This window comes from Bos indicus x Bos taurus, chromosome 9 (assembly GCF_003369695.1).
Source record: "Bos indicus x Bos taurus breed Angus x Brahman F1 hybrid chromosome 9, Bos_hybrid_MaternalHap_v2.0, whole genome shotgun sequence".
Lineage (NCBI taxonomy): Eukaryota > Metazoa > Chordata > Mammalia > Artiodactyla > Bovidae > Bos > Bos indicus x Bos taurus.
The window spans coordinates 61,288,298-61,313,360 of NC_040084.1; the positions used below are offsets into that span (position 1 = coordinate 61,288,298).

A 25,063-nucleotide genomic window follows, 5' to 3' on the forward strand; every position below is an offset into this window, starting at 1 on the left:
CTGGTGAAATGAATAATAATATAAAATTAAAATTATACACCTCACGAGGGGTTGTGTGTCTTGAATGATATATATATATATATATATATTAAGAACCAAGCACAAAAACACTTTATACTATAAAGTGTTTATACTTTATAAAGTGTTTATATACTTTATATAAAGTATAAAGTGTTTATACTTTATAGAATAAAGACCTTTGTATTATAAAGGTCTTTTAATATATAATAAGTGATACTGTAAATTATTAAGAAAGAAATATTGTCTAGAGTAATCAACAGGGAGTAAAATGGGTGAAAACAAGGAGTATTTCTTATTTTGACCTAAGAAGTTTCATAGTCCCTTAAATTCTCTGATTCTTAAAAAGAGTAAAATTAAAAAGGAAGTTACTTCCATTTCTGCACCAGGTAGCATTATGTTATCTAGAGTCTTGTCAACATATACTTTATACTTTATCTACATGGATAATCCAATATATGGATTGGAGAAATATGCTCTAAGAATGAAAAAGCTATGTTTATGTGCCATAAATGATGTACCTGCAGTAAAAGAACAAATTGCTTAACCTTTAAAAAATACTATTTATAAAGATGATTGTGGCATTTTGTTTTCAATTCTTCATTCCTCAGCAGGATTTGTGCTATGAATTTAATAGGTTACCTTTTCTCATGTGATGAAGTACAAGATGTATCAATAGTATCCATCTTTTTCTTATTTGAACCTTTACCCATTAGTTCATTATAAAAAATCAGTACTTTTAATCCATATTGAATTTTTACTTAGGCAAATTTCCTCCTCACATGGCTAGGTCACTTAAACCGATGAATGAATTAGAGATCAATTTCACATCTGTCCTGAAATTTTTACCTGTTCTGCCAAATTCCAGGTAGTATGGCTCTAAGAGTCCCACTGCAAGCTCCCCACTACCTTAATGTTATAGTAAGAGGAAAGAACAAAACACTACAAGAAGGAAAACACCAAGAGCATTACAGTTGAAAAAAATTGTGGTAAAATACACATAGCATAAAATTGACTGTTTAGCCATGTTTAAGCATACATGTCTGGAGAAGGCAATGGCACCCCACTCCAGTACTCTTGCCTGGAAAATCCCATGGATGGAGAAGCCTGGTGGGCTGCAGTCCATGGGGTCGCTCAGAGTCGGACATGACTGAGCGACTTCACTTTCACTTTTCACTTTCATGCATTGGAGAAGGAAATGGCAACCCACTCCAGTGCTCTTGCCTGGAGAATCCCAGGGATGGGGGGGCCTGGTGGGCTCCATCTATGGGGTCGCACAGAGTCAGACACGACTGAAGCGACTTAGCAGCAGCAAGCATACATGTCAGTGACATTAATTACATTCACATTGTTGTGTAACCATTATTATCATGTATTTCCAGATCTTTTTCATCTTTCCATACTGAAACTCTTGTACCCATCAAACACTAACACCTCATTTTCCCCTCCCTCTCAGCCTCTCTGATTTCTGCCCCCATGAACTTGACTAAAGAACATTACAGTTTTAAGGAAATGTAAATTATTCAAACTCAAATTGGTCTTAAAGCAGTTAGAAAGTAGGATAGGTCTTACTTTTCTTTGCTGAACTGCTCCCAGTTTAGAGAAATTGCAGATTTCAAGGAATGAAATGGCAGAGAAAATGAAGTCACAGTTTGGGAAGAGAATCACAGATCTTGTGACGTGTGAAATATACTGGAGATCTTGGTTGTCGCTTTTGGAGTGCATATCTCCCTTTCAGTGTAGTGGTTTTAAGAGGATGTGTTTGTGATGAAAGATTTTGATTGGATAACGCACAGCAGATCCAAAATTTTGGTGGAATATATTTGAATCCTAGAACTCTCCTAAATATTATGTCATTTGGCAAGACTCTGGGTAGCAGTGTTATTACCTGGCTCTGTGAAATTATCTTCTGTTCTCTCTCCTAAGATGCAGAAATCAGTGTTTACGTCCTCCATCAGTGATGCACATGTTCAGTTTTTCAGAATAATAAGAGTCTGCGGAAGGGAAGCATTTAAAACAATTGTTCAGAAATAATTAGAGAGCATTGGGCCTATAACTCTGCTTTTCAGTAGATATGGCATTGAAAAAACTGTTGTTTGTATTTCATGGTGTGTATTCCTTGCAGTGTAATTTTTTGCTGGAAAAAATACAATAAAGACAAAAAATGAGGCAAAAGTAGGACACAAAGAAAGGTTAAATTTTCTGCTTGAGGTTTTGCGGAAAACACAGGTAATGCATTTTGAAGGTGCAATCCCCATATGTGAGCTAACTTGTAGTTACAGATTCTCAGAGAATCTTATTCTCACTCCACCTATCCCCAAGCGGGATTTTCTGCTCTCTTCCTTTGTGGATGCATTTATTTTTATTCCCTATATTTATTACTTCCCAGAGTTTCTACAGTCTTTTTTGTTTTGGCCTCTCTGTCTTGCTACATTTATGCTGGCTCAGCATGGTGAATTTAAAAATATGTTTTATAACTGGAAGTTGGTGCTTTTTGACCACCTTTGTAAGATAAATTACAGCTAGGGATGTAATGTACAACACAGTTAAGATAATTAATATTACTGTATGTTATATATGAAAGTTGTTAAGAATAAATCCTGAATTCTCATCACAAGGAAAAAATACATTTTTATTTTGTATCTACATGAGATGATAGATGTTCACTAAGCTTATTGTGGTAATCATTTCATGATATATGTAAGTCACGTCATTATGCTGTACACCTACAGTTATACAGTGCTGTATGTCAATTATATCTTAATAAAACTAGAAGAAGGAAAAATATGTTTTGATTATTTTACCATCATTTTGGTTGTTGCAGCTAGGACTATTGTTTGAGATATCTAGCCTGCCATGGAATGGAAATCTTCATATATTAAAAAAAGAATCTTACAGTATAATAGCCTCAGTTCAGTTCAGTTCAGTCGCTCAGTTGTGTCTGACTCTTTGCGACCCCATGAATTGCAGCACGCCAGGCCTCCCTGTCCATCACCAACTCCCAGAGTTTACTTAAACTCACGTCCATCGAATTGGTGATGGCATCCAGCCATCTCATCCTCTGTCGTCCCCTTTTCCTCCTGCCCCCAATTCCTCCCAGCATCAGAGTCTTTTCCAATGAGTCAGCTCTTCGCATGAGGTGGCCAAAGTACTGGAGTTTCAGCTTTAGCATCATTCCTTCCAAAGAACACCCAGGACTGATCACCTTTAGAATGGTCTGGTTGGATCTCCTTGCAGTCCAAGGGACCCTCAAGAGTCTTCTCCAGCACCACAGTTCAAAAGCATCAATTCTTCAGCGCTCAGCCTTCTTCACAGTCCAACTCTCACATCCATACATGACCACTGGAAAAACCATAGCCTTGACTAGATGGACCTTTGTTGTCAAAGTAATGTCTCTGCTTTTCAATATGCTATCTAGGTTGGTCATAACTTTTCTTCCAAGGAGTAAGCGTCTTTTAATTTCATGGCTGCAGTCACCATCTGCAGTGATTTTGGAGCCCCCCAAAATAAAGTCTGACACTGTTTCCACTGTTTTCCCATCTATTTCCCATGAAGTGATGGGACCAGATGCCATGATCTTCATTTTCTGAATGTTGAGCTTTAAGCCTAGATCCCTCTGGATCATCCTTCTCCCCCATTTTGTATTTCAGTTTTTAAAGCTTATGTATTAAGTTTATTATAAAGCTTAGGAAAAGTTTAAAAACTTTAAAAGTGATTTTTGTGTTGATTATTATAGTTCTAAAAATATATATGTTTATTTTATAGCTACTTGAAGGAAATTTTGCCAAAGAAGTCAGCCATGAAATGGATGGACTTATTTTCCAGCCCACTGGAGTAAGTATATTTGTCTCTGTGTGTGTGTGTGTGTATACATGTACATGTATATATGTATATCCATGCACACACATGCATGTATATATAAAGTACAGTTTTCTTAGATATGTTTACTTAAGATTGATTAGTGGTATAATTAGCTTTTCCTTAAAACAAATGGTTCATTATAAAATAAAGTATTTCCTTTATATTAAATATTTATTATAGCAAAATCAATAGTTGTTCGCGTTTGACTTATCTTAGGAAATAAATACAGCTGATCATTTTATTTTTCAAGATTAGTCTTTTATTATAATTAGTTTTCTTACTATTCTTGCAAGATAAATGTTAACTGACGTTTCTTTACAAGAAATCTACCAATAATCTTATGTAAATAAATGCTTATTTCTTTCTGTAGGCCAATATATCTTGTAAGCATTAATTATTTTTAAAACTTCATTTTGTCATGGATGAGTAAAATTCAGAGTTATCAGTATTTGAAGAAAAACAGTTCTTTGCTATTCCATGTCAAATTTCTGAAACTTGCTGAAAACCTTTCACCAGTGCAATGGTCAAATCATATATTTGGAGTAAATTCTGTTTTACTGTATGGTAAGATTTTTCACCCTCTGCACTATTGACATTTTTGGACCCATACGCACAGAGTCGGACACGACTGAAGTGACTTAGCAGCAGCATAGTCCTTTGCTGTGTGGAGCTGTCCTGTGTGTGGTAGGATGTTTCATAGCATCTTTGGTCTGTACATATCAGACAGATGTCAGTGTTACCTCTCCCTCTCACCCCTCTAGGTTGTGACAACCAAAAATGCATACATTCACTGCCTCCTTTCCCCTGAAAGGCAAGTTTGCCTTCACTTGAGAACCTGTGCTCTGTGGGGCAGTGCTTCTCAAAACTGTGACCTGTTGACAAGGTGGCATTAACACACCCAGGAAGCTGATATAAATGTCGCTTACCCAGACCTACTGATGAGAGACACAGGGAAATGGGCATCCAGCAGTTGGTGCTTTAGCAAGCTCTCCAAGTGACTAGGACGTGTGTTCAAGTATGAGAACCACTGCTCTTGTAGGAAAGAGTTGCATTTTATGTGCTTCACCTTGTCGTAAGCTGCATTTTGCCTTCGCTCTCTCCTTAGAAATAAGGGTGTGAACTAATTGTGAAGTTACGTAGAGAGACATCAAACTAGGTATCTGGGGTAAAGGGAAGGGGACTAATATTTTCAAACATTATGTATTAAGTACTATAGTATATATGCTTTACTATTTAGTAAAACTGCAAATTTGGTGGTATGTGATTGGCTTCTGTCTTCATCCCGCTTGTCAAACAGGTGGAGGGAACAATCTTATGATGTTGAAGGAGGAGGAGATGGAGGAGAGTTAGAGGCTGGGGACAGAACTAGTAGAAAGTTTTAGGAAGATAGAGTTTAGATCTTTGAGTTCCAGTATTTTCCAAGCCTAATCTCCCTGGACGGAAAGAAGTAAAATCTAACTATAACAGGAATTAGGACGTTTCATACTGTTAATAAACTCATGGTTCAGACCTGTTCATGATTTTTACCCAGTCTGTTGTCAGTACCAGATCTCCCTTTTCACCCTCTCACAACCTTCTCAGTACATATCTATTCCATATGTTAAGTATCCCATTCTGGGGAACCCGACAGGAATTCCTCTGCCTTCCTGTCCTTCCCCACAGGCACTTCACATTCAGTCTTTGTTAATTTCACCTACTTTCTAGTTTTCAAAAGGTTGTTTTCTGCTGTTGTCTGCTCTCCTGTTTTTCCTTTTCTACTGATATCTCTTTCCTGTAACTCCCATTCTAGCGAAGTTTCAAATCAAAGTGGATATAAATGCACATGTTTAATCCACCACATTTATCAGAAAGTCCACCAAGCTTCTCACAATGTGGTATTGCATCTGTTGGGTTCCTTGAGCCAACAATTCAAGTAAATGAAGAAAGGGAGTATTTTGAATGACCAGCTTAGCAATTTGAGGGAGGCTACATAGAGCAGAGAGAAGGTGCTGGTCAGGGATGGATAAAACTTGACTTTTATTAATAATCTTCAGTCTGTTCTCTAATGCTACAGAAATATTTCAGAGGCAAATGAAGGGCGAAAAATGAAGAGGATTCTTAGTGCTTCTACTTGTGTAAAAACTCCTGGGCTTCATTTGTTTGGTGCTAGTTTACTTGAAAGTACTGGGGCCTCCCCTGGTGGCTCAGATGGTAAAGAATTTGCCTGCAGTGCGGGAGAACTGGGTTTGCTCCCTCAGTTGGGAAGATCCCCTGGAGGAGGGCATGACAACCCACTCTAGTATTCTTGCCTGGAGAATCCTCATGGACAGAGGAGCCTGGCGGACTACAGTCCATGGAGTCATAAAGAGTTGGACACGACTGAGCGACTAAGCACACACGCACACTTACAACTTGGCAAGGAGTTACTTCTGCTTCATTACAGTAATTATAGTGAGGGAACTGAAGTCAAATAAAAGATAGAAGATATTACTAGTGCTAAAAAAAATCCTGGCAAAATATTGAAGAAGAGTGACAAAGGTACTGTATTAAAGTGATGATTCTATTGAGGGTGAAACCCCAAGCACCAACTTAGAAGAAAGTTCATTCACGTTTTGATTTAATGTTCTGTTTTTCAGAGACATAACCTTGTAACACATCCAGTATCACACTTAGTTTATAACTTTTATTAGAAAGAGGACAAGTAAAGCTAATTGATGGTATATTGAGGAAAATAAAGCTTAGGATATTTCTTCTTTTTTTTTTAATTTATTTTTTTAGTGAGGGATAATTGCTTTACAGAATTTTATTGTTTTCTGTCAAACCTCAACATGAATCAGCCATAGTTACACATATATCCCCTCCCTTTTGAACCTCTCTCCCATCTCCCTCCCCTTCCCACCCCTCTAGGTTGATACAGAGCCCCTATTTGAGTTTCCTGAGCCATATAGCAAATTGCCATTGGCTATCTATATTACATATGATAATGTAAGTTTCCATGTTACTCTTTCCATTACATCTCACCCTCTCCTCCCCTCTACCCATGTCTATAAGTCCTTTCTCTATGTATGTTTCTCCATTGTTACCCTGTAAATAAATTCTTCAGTACCATTTTTCTAGATTCCATATATGCGCGTTAGAATACAATACTTATCTTTCACTTTCTGACTCACGTCACTCTGTATAATAGGTACTAGGTTCATCCACCTCATCAGAACTGACTCAAATGCATTCCTTTTTATGGCTGAATATTATTCCATTGTGTATATGCATCACAAATTATTTATCCATTCATCTGTTGATGGACATCTACATTGCTTCCATGTTCTAGCTATTGTAAATAGAGCTGCAGTGAACAGTGGCTTCAGATTATATTACAAAGCTACAGTCATCAAGACAGTGTGATATTGGCATAAAAACAGAAATATAGACCAAAGGAACAAGATAGAGAGCCCAGAAATAAACCCATGTGCCTATGGATACCTTATTTTTGACAAAGGAGGCAAGAATATACAGTGGGGCAAAGACAGCCTCTTCAATAAATGGTGCTGGGAAAACTGGACAGCTCCGTGTAAGAGAATGAAATTAGAGCACTTTCTAACCCCATACACAAAGATAAACTTAAAATGGATTAAAGACCTAAATGTAAGACCAGAAACCATAAAACTCTCAGAGGAAAACATAGGCAGAACACTCCATGACGTAAATCAAAGCAAGATCCTCTATGACCCACCTCCTAGAGTAATGGAAATAAAAACAAAAGTAAACAAATGGGACCTGATTAAACTTAAAAGCTTTTACACAGCAAAGGAAACTATAAGCAAGGTGAAAAGACAGCCCTCAGAATGGGAGAAAGTAATAGCAAATGAAATAACTGACAAAGGATTAATTTCCAGAATATTCAAGCAGCTCATACAACTCAATACTTGGATATTTCTTTGTGTTTATAAAGAAGTATATCGGTATGTGGTATTCATTAAAACACAGAAGTCATTATTTATCAGGAAGGCCTCAATTTTTTTAAAAAGGAGGTTAAATTGTATTTATAGAATTATAGAAAATCAAAGATGAAAAGTACTTCTAAAATTATCACTTCTAAGCCCACTGGTTTCAAAACATGGAGTTCTAAATTTCTGGGTTTCTGTGAACTGCCTCAGGGGACCATGTACAGGTATAGGTTACTACGTAAGCATTCTGTTTACAATTTTTGTTTATATGCATTCTGTTTTTATCATGACAGCCCTGATTTATTTCTTTTATATATTGTACTTCTGAATGATTGTGTTTTAGAAAGGGCTTCATCTATGTAAATACCATTTGAATCAGCTACTGTTTTGAAAGGTCACCAGTGATCTTTCTTCCTTACAAAATCAAGTTCATTTTCAGCCTTTTTCTTGCTGGATTATCTAGTAGTAGTCTGTACCACTGTCCACACTTCCTTACAATACTCTCTGACATGGCTTCTGGGGCATCACACACTCCTGATTCCTTTCAGTCTCATGCCATTTCTTCTCTGTCTCACTCAAGGTCTCCATCTTCTACTAGTTATCAAAGTTTGGAGTTTCTAAAGGCTCTGTATGCTGGACCTTCATTTTTTCTCAAGCTCCACTCTCTCCCTGGAAGTCTCATTTGCACCCGTGGCTCGATTATCTCTCGTAAGCCTGTGACTCAGTTTTGATTTCTGTTTAAGCTCCAGATTTGTTTATCTAGTTGCCTATCCTGATATCACCTTTTCAGTTTCTCAAAAACACCAGAAATCACCGTACAGCTGAACTCCATCTCTATTCTCCAAACAGCAAACCAACATAGAGACTACACAATGATCTTTTCCTGACATTTCCTCTCTCAGTTGCTTAAATGCGTTACTTGAGTGAGAAATCTAGATGTCATCTTGACACCTTCCCTTCTTTTATCCATCTGATCCATCTCCAAGTCTTGCTTTAGCTCCTAAATCTCTCTTAAATTATTCTCTTTTCTCTTCATTACCACTGCCACACTCCAGTCTCACTTGTCATTCGTTGCCTCTTGCCTGGACCACTGCAGCAGCATCCTAACTGGTCCTGCAGCCTCCGCTTTGTCATCCTCCTGTCTTTATCACACTGCATTCAGAGTGATCTTCTTCCTTTCTCTCTAGCGATTTTCCCCTTGCTTTTATGTTAAAGACCACACCTAGATTTGAAGCCAGCTTACTCTCTTATCACATGCTGCCTTTTTGTTTCCCTCTGTGTTTTGCTGATATGAAAATAACTGATATTTTTATTTAAAGGTGACAATTATATTACTTTATTCATCAACAGTGTTTTAAATAAATTGAAGTATATTTGCTAAAATATTTAAATATTTTGAGAAAAATGGGTATTTTCTCCAAAGAAAAAATTAACTGTTTTTATTTAATATAAACCTCTATTCTTTCTAAGTGTTAAGGCTCAAACTTTGATCATGCTGAGGTGATGATTTTTAAAAAGAAGTATCTTCAAATTGAATTTTCCGTCTGGTTATAGTCTACATCATAACCAAATAGGTTCTATTAGACTCTTAACATATAAGGTTTTCAGTTTTATGATTTCACTGACATTTTGAATTGCTAATCTTTTGTGGTTTGTCACCTAAAAATAAATATTTTAAGGTGGTCATTTGGCATTTTAATATGCTATAGGTAGTAGATCTTTTACTTGACAGATATTATATCTTTCAAGTTAATTTACAAAGTTGATAATGCTTATTTGTTTAAAGCTTTTGCAAGAGAATTTTAATAATTTATGTAGCATAGTAAATTTTTTTTGTAGTAGTAACTGATTAATTTATAACCATTTAAAATTGTGTTTGATTTTACTTTTATCATCTGGAGACACGTTTCTAGATAAAAATTTTTGTGCCATTAATAATCCCTCACTATGAAATAAAAACAGGATTATATGCAATGAATTGCAAAATAGACATGCTAGTAAAAACTTAAAATCTTTTCTTTGATTATAAAATACTTTTTCTCCTTTTACTGCCAGCTATATTGTGATTAGTAAAACATATAATTGTTTCTATGTTGAATCTAGAGTATTTGTTCTCAAGCAATAGTGATAGAATTGTTTGTTTGTTTTTTGTGTTTTTATCACTATCTTGATTTTATGTATGGTGGGTCAGCTTGATTTTATGTTTCTCACATTAATCAGTTTGCATGTAAATTGAGTCAGCTTTGATTTTAATATTGCTTTCTTATGAAATATTAATGTTTTTATTAAATCTTTACTACTGCCAGGTATATTGAATGTTATGGATAGATTGTAAAATGAAAATTGGAATTAGTTTAATGTCTTGTCTTGAAGTACATGACGAATTAGAGTGGTTTTCCTCTGTAGCAGAGATGATGTTACCATGGTGAGAGCTTCTGTTGCCATGACATTTGCTTGCATATTTTGATAGGTCTTCAATTGAAGAAGGGCTCTGTTTCCTGGCAGACTGGAAAAGTGTCAGTCTAGCCTTTCCCCCAATATATTATTTTTTATTGAAAAATATATAATTTCCAAAGAATTGTAATAGTGAACTGCCAAGGAAGAAAATGCACCTTGGTATTTTTTTTTTTTTTTTTTTCTTTTTCAACTTTTGGAACACAGCAAAATATTCTTGGCTTGCCTTTTGTTTAAGGAGGAAAAAAAGAGAAGAATATTATTGTTCTAGCTTTCTTAATAAATAAAACATTTGCTTTTCCATTGAATTTTGTTGACAAAATAAACAGCTAAAGGTGAATAATTTGTAATCAGCCTCTGCTAGATATAGATATGCAATGTTACTGTACAACAAAAAAACACTACTAATGATGATATATTGGTAGCAGAGAAAAGAAGTAAACATAAATAAGGACTTCACAAAAATGAATCAGTGAATTCCAAGAGGGTAACTATATAAAGTGCAAAATTAATTTTCATATAAATGATACATATTAAACACAATGAATTAGGGATAGTTCCTTTTTAAAAATAACTTATGTTTAATTTTGAAATAGTAATGGTAGATATTTTTAAAATTATGTTTTACAGTGATATATTTTTAATTTTAATGAGATAATACACTTTAACATGCAGTAAGAAAAATATGGAGAAGAAAGTCTGCTTCTCACTCTCCTCCCCTCCCTCAGTTATCTTCTGTTGTATTTTATCTTCACATAGTTTTTTTTATGTATTTATAAGTAAATACAAATTTGTTAATACATTTTTATTCCCACTCCACTTTTCAAGGAAGGTAGCACATTATTTTGCACTTTGCTTTTCAGAATTTGTCCAGCCATATATTTTAATGTATATTTTGTCAGTGATCTAATTTGAGCATCTTGGGATGTATTGGAATCAGCAGAAGGATAGGACTTGTTACTGACACCCCCATCCCATATGCTTATGGCAGTTCAGACTTTTAGGAGGAAATACTTAAAAACATAACATTTTGTCGATTTAGAATAAATTTTCCTTTCATTGTCAAAGTTCATTGAGAACTTCAGTGGGGCTTTTTGCTAGTAAACTGATTCGTTTTATAAAAGTGCAAATTGAAGTATACTATAATGAGTACATCTTTACACCAGCTGATTCTTCTGCAACAAACTGTTTTCTTCCTTTCTGTATTACTCCCATTCAGCCTTTGAATATCAAATTAGGTGTGGCTTCCTTGGGGAAGCCTGGCTGACTCGGTGAGTGTGTCTCTCCCCTATGTTCTTAAAGTGCTCTTCCTCGTAGCAGTACTAGGAGCAGAGATAATTGTTTTAATGATATGCAGCACAAATTAGCAAAAAAGAAGGGTAACGTACTGGATGTATAAAGTGACTAGGCTGCAGATATCAGTCATATCTAGAATTTGATCCCCTATCAGTAGATGACTTTTATCCGGATTTGTGTCCACCAGAGAAGAGGAGAAACACTGCGAGAATCTGCTGACTTACCAGATGGCAGTAGTCTTGGTTATTAAGGCAGAATTAATCCTGAGAAATTTTTGTAATATATTGGCTCTTGTGTTTAGTCAATTAGGTGACTACTGTATTGCTGAGTAAGAAGTAATAAAAATGGATAAAGGCAGGGTTTCTGCCCTCAAAGGGCTTACCCTGTATGAAGAAACTTGGCCCAGCAGCAAGGTGAGAAACGTGCAGACTGATGGAGTGGCACAGGCACTTCGGTGGGTCCAGGGAGTAGGGGCAAGGTACACTGGGAGATGGGGCCTGTGCTACAGATGGGACGGGGCTCTTGGTTCACTGGTGCCTGAGTGGGAGAGATGAGGTAAGTGCTTTAGATGCTGAAGTTTACTTTGTTGTCTGAGCTCCCTCTTCCCACTAGCCAGGGCATTGCCAGTTGTTTGTCCCTCCTACTCACCACTCCACACAAAAAGAGGCCAAAAGTAATTAGAAAACAACTGACTTAAAATTGGTTCCTTTTGAAACAGTTTTATATCATGAGACCTTCCAACTCAATCTTCCATTATTTGCTTTTAGACAGATTTTATATATATAATTTTTTAAAAAAAATACTGGAAAGATTTCTGTGATTTGGGCATTTTTTTGACAAGTTGGACTATTCTGGTTATCAGTTTCCTTATCTGTAAAACAAAAGGAGTTTGCTGCATGAATATTTAAAAAAAAAAGAAGCAAGAAGAAATTAGACTTGTGAATCAGGTAGTAAAATTAGTAATATGAATGTATTTTGAGTAATTTTTCCACCCTGAATAATCCAAGACACTGCATGAATTCTCTAATATTAAATTTCACCCTCAAATCACATCTTCACTTTCCATAGGTAGAAAACTTCTATAAGTAAATGAGAAATGTCAACAAGCTTTTGAAAATGCAGTTTTCCTCTCCCCTTGCTTCTTTCTATGATAGCTCTCCCTATGGTCTCTACCAACTTTGTGAGTTTTTATAAATGAAATGCCAAGTGGTTGTCTTGAGTTATATTTTTTTAGGTGATGGACTCTTCCCTCTACATCAATAAGAACAGCATAGAGTACCAAGATAATATAGTCTCAGAAAACTTAAGCAAACTTGCCCTCAAGTCAGGTATATTTGTGGTCTCATTGCCTAGAACTTCCTTGTAACCTTATTATTCTTCAAAATTCAGTTCATGTACTTTTCTTATTCAAGAAAACTTCCTTTACCCCTGCCCCCTGATTTTGGTGTTTCTCGTTGTTCTTCCTCAGCAGCTTTGTTTATGTTTACTTGAGCACCTCTTTAATGCTTTTGGAGTTTATATTAAAAGCCTCACTGTGGTTGAACTCAGTTCCTTGAGAGAATTTCTTTCTTTCCCATATAGTGAGGTACTGGGCACATAGTAGGTAGTTAGTGTTAAGGATTTTTCCTCCATACAGGGTATTTATGTGTCTTATTTTATGAAATAGGTATTTGTTATTTGCATCTCAATGAAACTTGGGAAAGGATATAACCAAGTTGCTAAATCTAGAATTGTTTTACTTTTCTGTCCAGTAGAATTACCAAAGAGGTTTTTTTTCTGCTTCCTTTAAAACTAAGTACTAGAACAACAACAGAAATAAAACTAATATATGGCAACATCAGGGCTGTTTCTTAGCTTCAGTGTAGGGCCTGGAATATGTGTTATGATAAAGAAACTGCTCACATTTAATGAATGGAATGAGTAGCATGGTCTGCAAAGTATTTAAGGTTATCTTTGGTCTACGTATGCTGTCTTTAGGCAAGCAAAATGCTATTATTACATTTTTCTAAGTGAGATAGATGAAGCCCAGACTTTGAATTTACTTAAAATTATGAAGTTAGTAGAGGTAAAGAAGCACCAGATATCTTTTCCTCTGTGTTGTTATTACTGCTGGCTTCCTTTAGATCAGAGTTTCTCAACTTTGGTACAGTTGACATTTTGGGTTGGATAATTCTTTGTTGTGGGCAGCTGCCTTGTGCATTGTAGGTTGTTTAGAAACATCCCTGGCCTCTGACCACTAGATGGCAGTAGCTCACCCTTTCCTCCCCAATGTGACAACCAAACATGTAGGCATTGCCAGACATCCTCTGGGGGGTAAAACCTCTAATTGAGAACCACTGCTTTATACAGCAGATATATCACTTATGACTCCATTTTGTTTTCCTCTCTATTTTAGTTTTAGAGGATTTCTTTGGCACATGGCCATCATCTACCTCTAAGCCAAGTTCTGCTCTCATTTGGTAAACACTTTCCTAAACATCTTACTTGTTTGCCTGACATTTGCTTTCATTACTTTTTTTTTTAAAAGATAATAGTGGACATCTCGGGTAATATTGATAATTGCTTTCAGATATAATTTAATTTTTTACTTGACAGTTCACCTGGTAAAATCAGATTTGTTTCTATAGAACTAAGTATTATATGTATCAGTTTCAGATTCAATGCACGAGACAGGGTGCTTAGGGCTGGTGCACTGGGATGACCCTGAGGGACAGGATGGGGAACGAGGTTGTGGGGGGGGTTTCAGGATGGGGAACACATGTACACCCATGGCTGATTCATATCAATGTATGGCAAAAACCACTACAATATTGTAATTAGCCTCCAATTAAAATAAACATTTTTTTAAAAATGAAAATAAATATACCTTTGAAAATTATTTTAATCTAGATGCATGCTGGTGAATTTAGTGAAATTAAAATGCATTATGCCCTAATTACACATGGTAAAATGTGACTTGGAAGAGTGTTTCTATACCCTTGTTATATTCAGCAAGATTCTGTATTTCAAGTTTGATAACTTACAAATATTTATTTTTAAAAGTCTTAAATCCCTGTCTTGTATAATATCTTTTCCCTTTTTATTTTGAGGAACTTGAAAGAAGGATGTTTTAATAGTTATTGATATACATAATCTTTTATGAATAGTGATTTGTCATTTCATAATCTAAAATATTCTGTTTAAACATAAATTTAAATATGTGCTTGTGCTAAGTTGCTTCAGTCATGTCTGACTCTTTGTGACCCCATGGATTGTAGCCCACGCAGGCTCCTCTGTCCATGGAATTCTCCAGACAAGAAGATGAGTGGGTAGCCATTCCCTTCTCCAGGGTTTCTTCCCAACCTAGGAATCAAACCTGGGTCTCCTGCATTGCAAGCAGATACTTTACTGTCTGAGCTACCAGGGAAACCCATATTTAAATATACTTGAGACTAATGTTTTAAAATAAGTTAAAATTTTTTTCACTTCATTATTTTTTATTATTTATCAAGTATTTATTGAGCATTTTACAAATTGTTTTGCAGGCATATGATTAGACATGATTTTACTGAAGTAGAATTTATGTTCTAATAGAAATTTAAATACATTTTACTCATGGAAATTGTTTTGCTTTTGCATTTATTTTCAGTAATTGAGAACTGCAATGTTTTAAATATATAGTTTTCTAAAAATTTTTATCAGGCATTTCATTAACTTTCATAAAACTGCTTTGAAATTCTCAGTCATGTTACATCTAGTATTTCAGATTAACATAAATGGTTTGGTATAGAGTCAGATGAGGAATGGCTAACATTTCTGAATTATTGCTTTGTAAAAATGGAAGAGCTAGTATATCTATTCTCCACTGGATGGTTTCCAGAGAGAAAAATGTAAAGGATCCTTATATCTATTTTACAATTAGCGTTATGTTAAAATTATTTTTAGAATTAGTTATTAGATACCTATTATAAAATATTTTGGGATTTTCCAGGTGGCGCTAATGGTAAAGAATCTGCCTGCCAGTGCAGGAGACATAATAGACACAGGTTTGATTCCTGGGTCAGGAAGATCTCCTGGAGAAGGGCGTGGCAACCCACTCCAGTATTCTTGCCTGGAGAATCCCATGGACAGAGGAGCCTGGCGGGCTACAGTCCATACGGTTGCAAAGAGTTGGACACGACTGAAGTGACTTAGCAAGCAAGAAGTATTTTAAAGCTGTATAATCCTAGCTTTAACATTTCCTAGATTTGAGAACTTAGATTGGTATTGGTTTGTAAGTGTTCTCATACTAGTCATATGAATAAATAAGGAACAGAACTAAATGATGGTTGGTTTGTAAATATGACATTCCCTCGGCAGAGGTTGTAAGTGGGGTTGGTGTGGGATGCTGACACTCTTTTCTGCCCCTCCTTTTTCACCCTTCACCACTATATGAAACTACTCTTACTACTAAAAGGTCTGTAATGTTTCTGTCAGATAGACTTTATTAGAAAACAGACTAAATTTTTAAAATTAGTTATATTAATGGGATCATAACTGGAAAATTTAGCAATTTTAACATTATATTCAGTAAGTATAAAGAGATTTATCTGTGATCATCCTGAAGGATATGTGTTACATGAATGAGCCTCAGGGCAAATGAATGAATGAAAACTTCCACTGAAATATTGTATATTTGATTTTATATTTGTTCAGGTTTAAATACAAGACTTAGGAAAATAGCATGTATTATGTTCTTAAATTTACTACAAAGAAGATTTTTTTCTATCAACTCCAGTGATTGTCTTTCTTTAGCAAAACTTGATACACTAAATTTGTTATTATATGGACTTCTGTTTCAAATAAGTGATCCTATGACTAGGGTTTTTGCATTTTTTAAATTTCTAAAAATCTCTTAGAATTCAATTTGACTTGTATTTCTAAAAAATATTAGTAGTGAGAACACTTAGCAGTTTTCCCTTCCTATCTTTCTCATAATATGGCCTCACTGAATTGACATACTTTCCTCTCCTTCAGGGGAGTCTATATTTTTCTACCTGAGTGTTTTGCTCCTATTTACTTTCTGCTGTAAGTCTGTGTTAGTGAATATTACTCATTATTTGAAGCTTACAGTGTTCATTCCTCTTTAAGTACATAACCACCCAAGTGAAAGATTTTTTCCTTTTACTTTGTTCCTAGAATACATTTAAAACATTTTCCCCCCTATTCTGTAGTCTATAATTACATGGGTAGTATTTTTCAACCATTTCCACAACTTTTATGTCACTGCAAACAGAAGTTTTATAACCATTATGCAATAACTCTACTTCTGCCCAGTCCATCCATCCCTCCTCCCCTACTGCCTCCACCCACTACTCCTGGTGCCTCAGATCTACTTCCTGTCCCTGTGAATTTGCCTACTGTGGATATTTATTTATTTATTTTTAATTGGAGGCTAATTACTTTACAATATTGTAGTGGTTTTTGCCATACTTTGACATGAATCAGCCATGGGTATACATGTGTTCTCCATCATGACCCTTCCTCCCACTACCTTCCCCATCACATCCCTCAGGGTCATCCCAGTGCACCAGCTCTGAGCACCCTGTTTCATGCATTGAACCTGGACTGGCGATCTGTTTCACATATGATAATATACATGTTTTAATGCTGTTCTCTCAAATCATCCCACCCTCGCCTTCTCCCACAGAGTCTAAAAGTCTGTTCATTACGTCTGTGTCTCTTCTGCTGTCTCGCATATAGGGTTATCGTTACCATCTTTCTAAATTTTGTTTATATGTGCTAATATACTGTATTGGTGTTTTTCTTTCTGACTTACTTCGCTCTGTATAATAGGCTCCAGTTTCATCCACCTCATTAGAATGGATTCAAATGCATTCTTTTTAATAGCTGAATAATATTCCATTGTGTATGTGTACCACAGCTTCTTTATCCATTCATCTGCCAGTGGACATCTAGGTTGCTTCCATGTCCTGGCTGTTGTAAACAGTGCTGCGATGAACATTGGGGTATATGTATCTCTTTCAATTCTGGTTTCCTTGGTGTGTATGCCCAGAAGTGGGATTGCTGGGTCATATGGCAATTATATTTCCAGTTTTTTAAGGAATCTCCACACTGTTCTCCATAGTGGCTGTACTAGTTTGCATTCCCACCAACAGTGTAAGAGGGTTCCCTTTCTCCACACCCTCTCCAGCATTTATTGTTTGTAAATTTTTGGATAGCAGCCATTCTGACTGGTGTAAGATGGTACCTCATGGTGGTTTTGATTTGCATTTCTTTGATAATGAGTGATGCTGAGCATCTTTTCATGTGTTTGTTAGCCATCTGTATGTCTTCTTTGGATAAATGTCGCTTTAGTTCTTTGGCCCACTTTTTGACTGGGTCATTTATTTTTCTGGAGTTGAGCTGCAGGAGCTCCTTGTATATTTTTGAGATTAATTCTTTGTCAGTTGCTTCATTTGCTGTTATTTTCTCCCATTTTGAAAGCTGTCTTCTCACCTTGCTTATAGTTTCCTTTATTGTGCAAAAGCTTTTGATTTTAATTAGGTCCCATTTGTTTATTTTTGCTTTTACTTCCATTACCCTGGGAGGTGGGTCATAGAGGATCCTGCTATGATTTACATCAGAGAATGCTTTGCCTATGTTTTCCTCTAGGAGTTTTATGGTTTCTGGTCTTACGTTTAGATCTTTGATCCATCTTGAGTTTATTAAAGTGTTCTAGTTTCATTCTTTTACAAGTGGTTGACCAGTTCTCCCAGCACCACTTGTTAAAGAGAGTGTCTTTTCTCCGTTGTATAGTCTTGCCTCCTTTGTCAAAGATAAGGTGTCCATAGGTGAGTGGATTTATCTCTGGGCTTTCTATTTTGTTCCATTGATCTATATGTCTGTCTTTGTGCCAGTACCATACTGTTTTGATGACTGTTGATTTGTTGTATAGCCTGAAGTCAGGCAGGTTGATTCCTCCAGTTCCATTCTTCTTTCTCAAGATTGCTTTGGCTATTCGAGGTTTTTTGTATTTCCATACAAATTGTGAAATTACTTGTTCTAGTTTTCTGAAAAATACCTTTGGTAGCTTGATAGGGATTGCATTGAATGATTGCTTTGAGTAGCATACTCATTTTCACTATATTGATTCTTTCAATCCCTGAACATGATATATTTCTCTATCTCTTTGTGTCATTTTTTATTTCTTTCATCAGTGTTTTATAGTTTTCTATATATAGGTCTTTTGTTTCTTTAGGTAGATTTATTCCTAAGTATTTTATTCTTTTCATTGCAATGGTGAATGGAATTGTTTCCTTGATTTTCTCTTTCTGGTTTCTCATTGTTAGTATGTAGGAATGCAAGGGATTTCTGTGTGTTAATTTTATATCCTGCAACTTTACTATATTCATTGATTAGCTCTAGTAGTGTTCTGTTATAGTAGTTTCTATATAGAGGATCACGTCATCTGCAAACAGTGAGAGTTTTACGTCATCTTTTCCAATATGGATTCCTTTTATTTCTTTTTCTTCTCTGACTGCTGTGGCTAAAACATCCAAAACTATGTTGAATAGTAGGGGTGAGAGTGGGCACCCTTGTCTTGTTCCTGACTTTGGGGGAAATGCTTTCAGTTTTTCACCACTGAGGATAATGTTTGCTGTGGGTTTATCATATATGGCTTTTATTATGTTGAGGTATGTTCCTTCTATGCCTGCCTTTTGGAGGGTTTTTATCATAAATGGATATTGAATTTTGTCAAAGACTTTCTCTGCATCTATTGAGATAATATGGCTTTTACTTTCAATTTGTTAATGTATCACATTGTTACAACAAATGGGTACACACTTGTTAGTGTATCACATTGATTGATTTGCGAATACTGAAGAATTCTTGCATCCCTGGATAAAGCCCACTTGGTCATGATGTATGATCTTTTTAATATTTTGTTGGATTCTGTTTGCTAGAATTTTGTTAAGGATTTTTTGTGTCTATGTTCATCAGAGGTATTGGCCTGTAGTTTTCTTTTTCTGTGGCATCTTTGTCTGGTCTTGGTATTAGGGTGATGGTGGCCTCATAGAATGAATTTAGAAGTTTACCTTCCTCTACAGTTTTCTGGAAGAGTTTGAGTAGGATAGGTGTTAGCTCTTCTCTAAATTTTTGGTAGAATTCAGCTGTGAAGCCATCTGGTCCTGGGCTTTTGTTTGTTGAAAGATTTCTGATTACAGTTTCAATTCCTGTGCTTGTGATGGGTCTGTTAAGATTTTCTATTTCTTCCTGGTTCAGTTTTGGAAGGTTATACTTTTCTAAGAATTTGTCCAGTTCTTCCAAGTTGACCATTTTATTGGCATAAAGCTGCTGATAGTAGTCTCTTATGATCCTTTGTATTTCTGTGTTGTCTGTTCTGACTTCTTCCTTTTCATTTCTAATTTTGTTGATTTGATTCTCTCCCTGCCTTTTTTTTTTATGAGTCTTGCTAATGATTTGTCTGTTTTATCTTCTCAAAAAACCAGTTTTTAGCTTTGTTGATTTTGGCTCTGATCGCCTTTGTTTCTTTTGCATTTATTTCTGCCCTAATTTTTATGATTTCTTTCCTTCTGCTAACCCTGGGGTCCTTAATTTCTTCTTTTTCTAGTTGCTTTAGGTGTAGAGTTAGGTTATTTATTTGATCTCTCTCCTGTTTCTTGAGGTAGGCTTGTATTGCTATGAACCTTCCCCTTAGCACCGCTTTTACTGAATCCCATAGGTTTTGGGTTGTGTTTTCATTTTCATTCGTTTCTATGCATATTTTGATTTCTTTTTTGATTGCTTCTGTGATTTGTGGGTTATTCAGAAGTATGTTGTTTAGCCTCCATGTTTGTATTTTTGATAGTTTTTTTCCTGTAGTTGACATCTAATCTTATACCACATTGTGATCAGAAAAGATGCTTGAGATGATTTCAATTTTTTTGAATTTACCAAGGCTACATTTATGGCCCAGGATGTGATCTGTCCTAGAGAAGGTTCCTTGTGCGCTTGAGAAAAAGGTGAAATTCATTGTTTTAGGGTGAAATGTCCTATCAATATCAACTAGGTCTAACTGGTCCATTGTATCATTTAAAGTTTGTGTTTCCTTGCTAATTTTCTGTTTAGTTGATCTATCCATAGGTGTGAGTGGGGTATTAAAGTCCTCCACTATTATTGTGTTATTGTTAATTTCCCCTTTCATACTTGTTAGTATTTGCCTTATATATTACAGTGCTCGTATGTTGGGTGCATATATATTTATAACTGTTATATCTTCTTGGGTTGATCCTTTGATCATTATGTAGTGTCCTCCTTTGTCTCTTTTCACGGCCTTTACTTCAAAGTCTATTTTATCTGATATGAGTATTGCTATCCTGCTTTATTTTGGTCTCTATTTGTATGGAATATCTTTTTCCAGCCCTTCACTTTCAGTCTGTATGTGTCCCTAGGTTTGAAGTGGTTCTCTTGTAGACAGCATATATAGGGGTCTTATTTTTGTATCCATTTAGCCAGTCTTTGTCTTTTGGTTGGAGCATTCAACCCATTTACATTTAAGGTAATTATTGATAAGTATGATCCCATTGCCATTTACTTTGTTATTTTGGGTTCGAGTTTATAAATCTTTTCTGTGTTTCCTGCCTAGAGAAGATCCTTTAGCATTTGTTAAAGAGCTGGTTTGGTGGTGCTGAATTCTCTCAGCTTTTGCTTGTCTGAAAAGCTTTTGATTTCTCCTTCATATTTGAATGAGCTTCTTGCTGGGTACAGTAATCTGGGTTGTAGGTTTTTCTCTTTCATCACTTTAAGTATATCCTGCCATTCCCTTCTGGCCTGAAGAGTTTCTGTTGAAACATCAGCTGTTATCCTTATGGGGATCCCCTTGTGAGTTACTTGTTGTTTTTCCCTTGCTGCTTTTAATATTTGTTCTTCATGTTTGATCTTTGTTAATTTGATTAATATGTGTCTTGGGGTGTTTCGCCTTGGGTTTATCCTGTTTGGGACTCTCTGGGTTTCTTGGACTTGGGTGATTATTTCCTTCCCCATTTTAGGGAAGTTTTCAACTATTAACCTCCTCAAGTATTTTCTCATGGCCTTTCTTTTTGTCTTCTTCTTCTGGGACTCCTATGATTCAAATATTGGGGCGTTTAACATTGTCCCAGAGGTCTCTGAGGTTGTCCTCATTTCTTTTGATTCTTTTTTCTTGTTTCCTCTCTGCTTCATTTATTTCCACCATTCTGTCTTCCACCTCACTTATCCTATCTTCTGCCTCAGGTATTCTACTGTTGGGTCCCTCCAGAGTGCTTTTGATCTCAGTTATTGGATTATTCATTATTGATGGACTCTTTTTTATTTCTTCTAGGTCCTTGTTAAACATTTCTTGCATCTTCTCAATCCTTGTCTCCAGACTGTTTATCTGTAACTCCATTTTGTTTTCAAGATTTTGGATCATTTTTGCTATCATTATTCTGAATTCTTTTTCAGGTAGATGCCCTATCTCCTCCTCTTTTGTTTGGTTTGGTGGGCTTTTATCATGTTTCTTTACCTGCTGAATATTTCTCTGCCTTTTCATCTTGTTTAGATTGCTGTGTTTAGGCTGGCCTTTCTGTATGCTGGAAGTTTGTGGTTCCTCCTTATTGTGGAGGTTCCTCCCTGTGGGTGGGGTGGATCAGTTTCTTGTCAAGGTTTCCTGGTTAGGGAAGCTTGCATTGGTGTTTTGGTGGGTGGAGCTGGATCTCTTCTCTCTGGAGTGCAGTGAAGTGTCCACTAGTGAGTTTTGAGGTGTCTATGGGTTTGGTGTGACTTTTGGTTGCCTGTATTTTTGTCCTCAGGGTTTTGTTCCTGTGTTGTTGGAGAATTAGCTTGGTATGTCTTGCTCTGAAACTTGTTGGATCTTGGGTGGAACTTGGTTTCAGTGTAGGTATGGAAGCTTTTGGATGAGCTCTTGTTGTTCCCTGGAGTCAGGAGTTTTCTGTTGTTCTCTAGTTTTGGATTTAAGCCTCCTGCCTCTGGCTTTCAGTCTTATTCTTACAGTAGCCTCAAGACTTCTCCACCCATACGGCACTGATGATAAAACATCTAGGTTAATGGTGAAAAGATTCTCCACAGTGGGGGACACCCAGAGAGGTTCACAGAGTTACATGAAGAAGAGAAGAGGGAGGAGGGAGATAGAGGTGACTGTGAGAAGAGGGGGAATCCATAGGGGAGAGAGCAGTCTAGCCAGTAATCAATTCCCTATTTGCTCTCCACAGTCTGGAACACTCAGAGAGGTTCACGGAGTTCCATAGAGAAGAGAAGAGGGAGGAAGGAGATAGAGGTGACCAGGAGCAGAGGATAGGGAGTCAAAAGGACAGAGACCAGTATAACTTGTGATCAGTTCCCTAAGTGTTCTCCACAGCCTGGAACACCTAAAGAGATTCACCGAGTTAAGTAGGGAAGAGAAGGGGGAGAGAGGAGGTAGAGGTGACCTGGGGGAGAAAAAGGAGAGTCAAAAAGGGAGAGACCAATCAAGCCAGTATTCGCACTCCTAAGTAAAAATGGGTACTGAAGATTGGATTCTTAAAGGTACAGAATTGATAACAAATACCAAAAAGCAAAGATTAAAAATCTAGAATAGAGGTTAGACTCTCAAAAATACAATATTAAAAAACAAAATGTCAAAAGTTATAAAAAAAATGATACGAAATTTCCTTTAAAAATAGGGTCTTTTTTTTGCAAGGTAATAGTAGATTTTAAATATGAAAATAAAGGAGTAATAACATAAACATTTTAAAAAATTAAAAAAATTTAAAAATGATAATAGTAAAATATATCTAGGAATTTCTCTGGAGCTGTTGAGGGCAGTGTGCAGTCAGTTCAGTTTTAGATAGTTCCTTGTTCCAGCTTATACTTCTACTCAAGGTCTATAGGTCCCTTTCAATGTAGCCAATGCTAACTACAGGGTTTTAATCTGTTGCAGCTAATACTTCCAAAGCCGTTCCCTCTTCTTTGTTTATTTTGGCTTACTCTGTTTGCAAGTCTCTTCAGTATCTAAATTCTGCCCTTGCACAAGGGGGCAAAGGTGGTCATTTATTTAGGCTCACTTGTTCAATTTTGCTATGGGGAGGGAGGAACGCTGCAAACAAATATCGCTGGCTTGTGTGGGGAGTGCTCTCAGTGTCTGGGCCACACTGGGTTTGCCCCCGCTCAGGGCGTGTGTGCTTTCCTGGTCTACACTGCTCAGGCTCCAGGTTGCTCTGCAGGGGAACTGTCTGAGGTGGGCCCTGGGTTGCGTGTACTTCCCAGGTCTAAGCGGCTCAGGTTCAGGTTCTCAGGTACTCCACAAAGGTGCAGACGCAGTTGGGCCTGCATCTTGTGCCCTTCCCAGGTCTGAGCAGCTCAGGCAACCAGGTGTTTGGCGAGTGCACTCTCCCCTGGTGTGATGTATCTTATCAGCTCCCGGGTCCCAGCTGCTCGGTTTCCTGGATGTGCAGCGGGAATGCTGTCTCAGGTGTGCCCTGTGTCTCCTCTGGGGAGCTGATTTCTGGCTGCGAACCTCCTGGCGGATGTCAACCGTCCAGGATCCCAGGAAGACTTGGTTAGCACCTGGGAGCCTGCTCGCAGTTTGGTAGAGGATACTGTCTCTGGGGCCAAGTTTTCCCCTCTCCCTCCAGCTCTGGCTGTCACCTGCCTGCCTCCCTGCCTCTGGTGGGGGATGGCCTGGTCCGCTGCTGGCTAGCTCTCCTGTGGTATTCGCTCAGTCCTTTGGGTAGTTCATGTAGGTAGAATCATGCGATTTTTGTCCTTTTGTGTCTGGCTTATTTCACTTAGCATAGTTTTTGAGGTTCATTCATTTTGTAGCATGTATCAGAAATTATTTCTTATTTTGTTACTGAGTGATATTCCATTGTATGTATATAGTGCACTTTGTCTATTTTTATGTTGATGGAAACCTAGGTTGTTTCCACCTTTTGGCAATTTTGAATAATGCTGCCATGAATGTTGACTTGTCCTAGGTATTTTTTTTTCTTTTTGATGTAAATGGAATTGATTTCTTAGTTTCCTTCTTGGATTGTTCATTGCTGTTGTATAGAAACAACTGATCTTTTGTATTGATAATACCATCAAAATATTATTAAAAGGAATAAATTTAACAAAAATTGTGCAAGACCTGTATACCAAAAACTACAAAACACTACTGAGAGAAATTTAGAAGACGTAACTAAATAGATTAGCAGTGTTTGTGAATTGAAAGATTCAGTATTGTTAAGATTTTTTCCCCTTAATTGATCTGTTGATTCATTGTATTCTTGCTTAAAATCCTAATAAACTTATTTTCATTGAGATTGACCAGGTAATTTTAAAATATATGTGGAAATACACATCTGCATTAGCTAACAGACTTTGGAAAAAGAAGAACAAACTTTGAGGACCTGTGTACTCTTGTTTTAATACTTAATATAGAGCTATAGTAATCAAGACAGTATGGTATAATCAGGAAGAAAGGCGTACTTATCAATGCAACAGATTAGCAAGAATCGAAATACATCTATATCCATAAGCAATTTATTTTT

At 36.5% G+C, this 25,063-nt stretch overlaps 1 protein-coding gene across 2 annotated transcripts in view; it reads left to right on the top strand.

Annotated features, from left to right (window-relative positions):
- Positions 1 to 25,063, top strand: part of RNGTT (RNA guanylyltransferase and 5'-phosphatase) — a 232,613-nt gene that overhangs the window by 112,729 nt on the left and 94,821 nt on the right. For both annotated transcript variants that reach the window (XM_027551417.1, XM_027551416.1), the window contains one exon: positions 3,784 to 3,852. In XM_027551417.1, the coding sequence (XP_027407218.1) occupies positions 3,784 to 3,852 (69 nt within the window). The remainder of the gene's footprint in view (positions 1 to 3,783; positions 3,853 to 25,063) is intronic.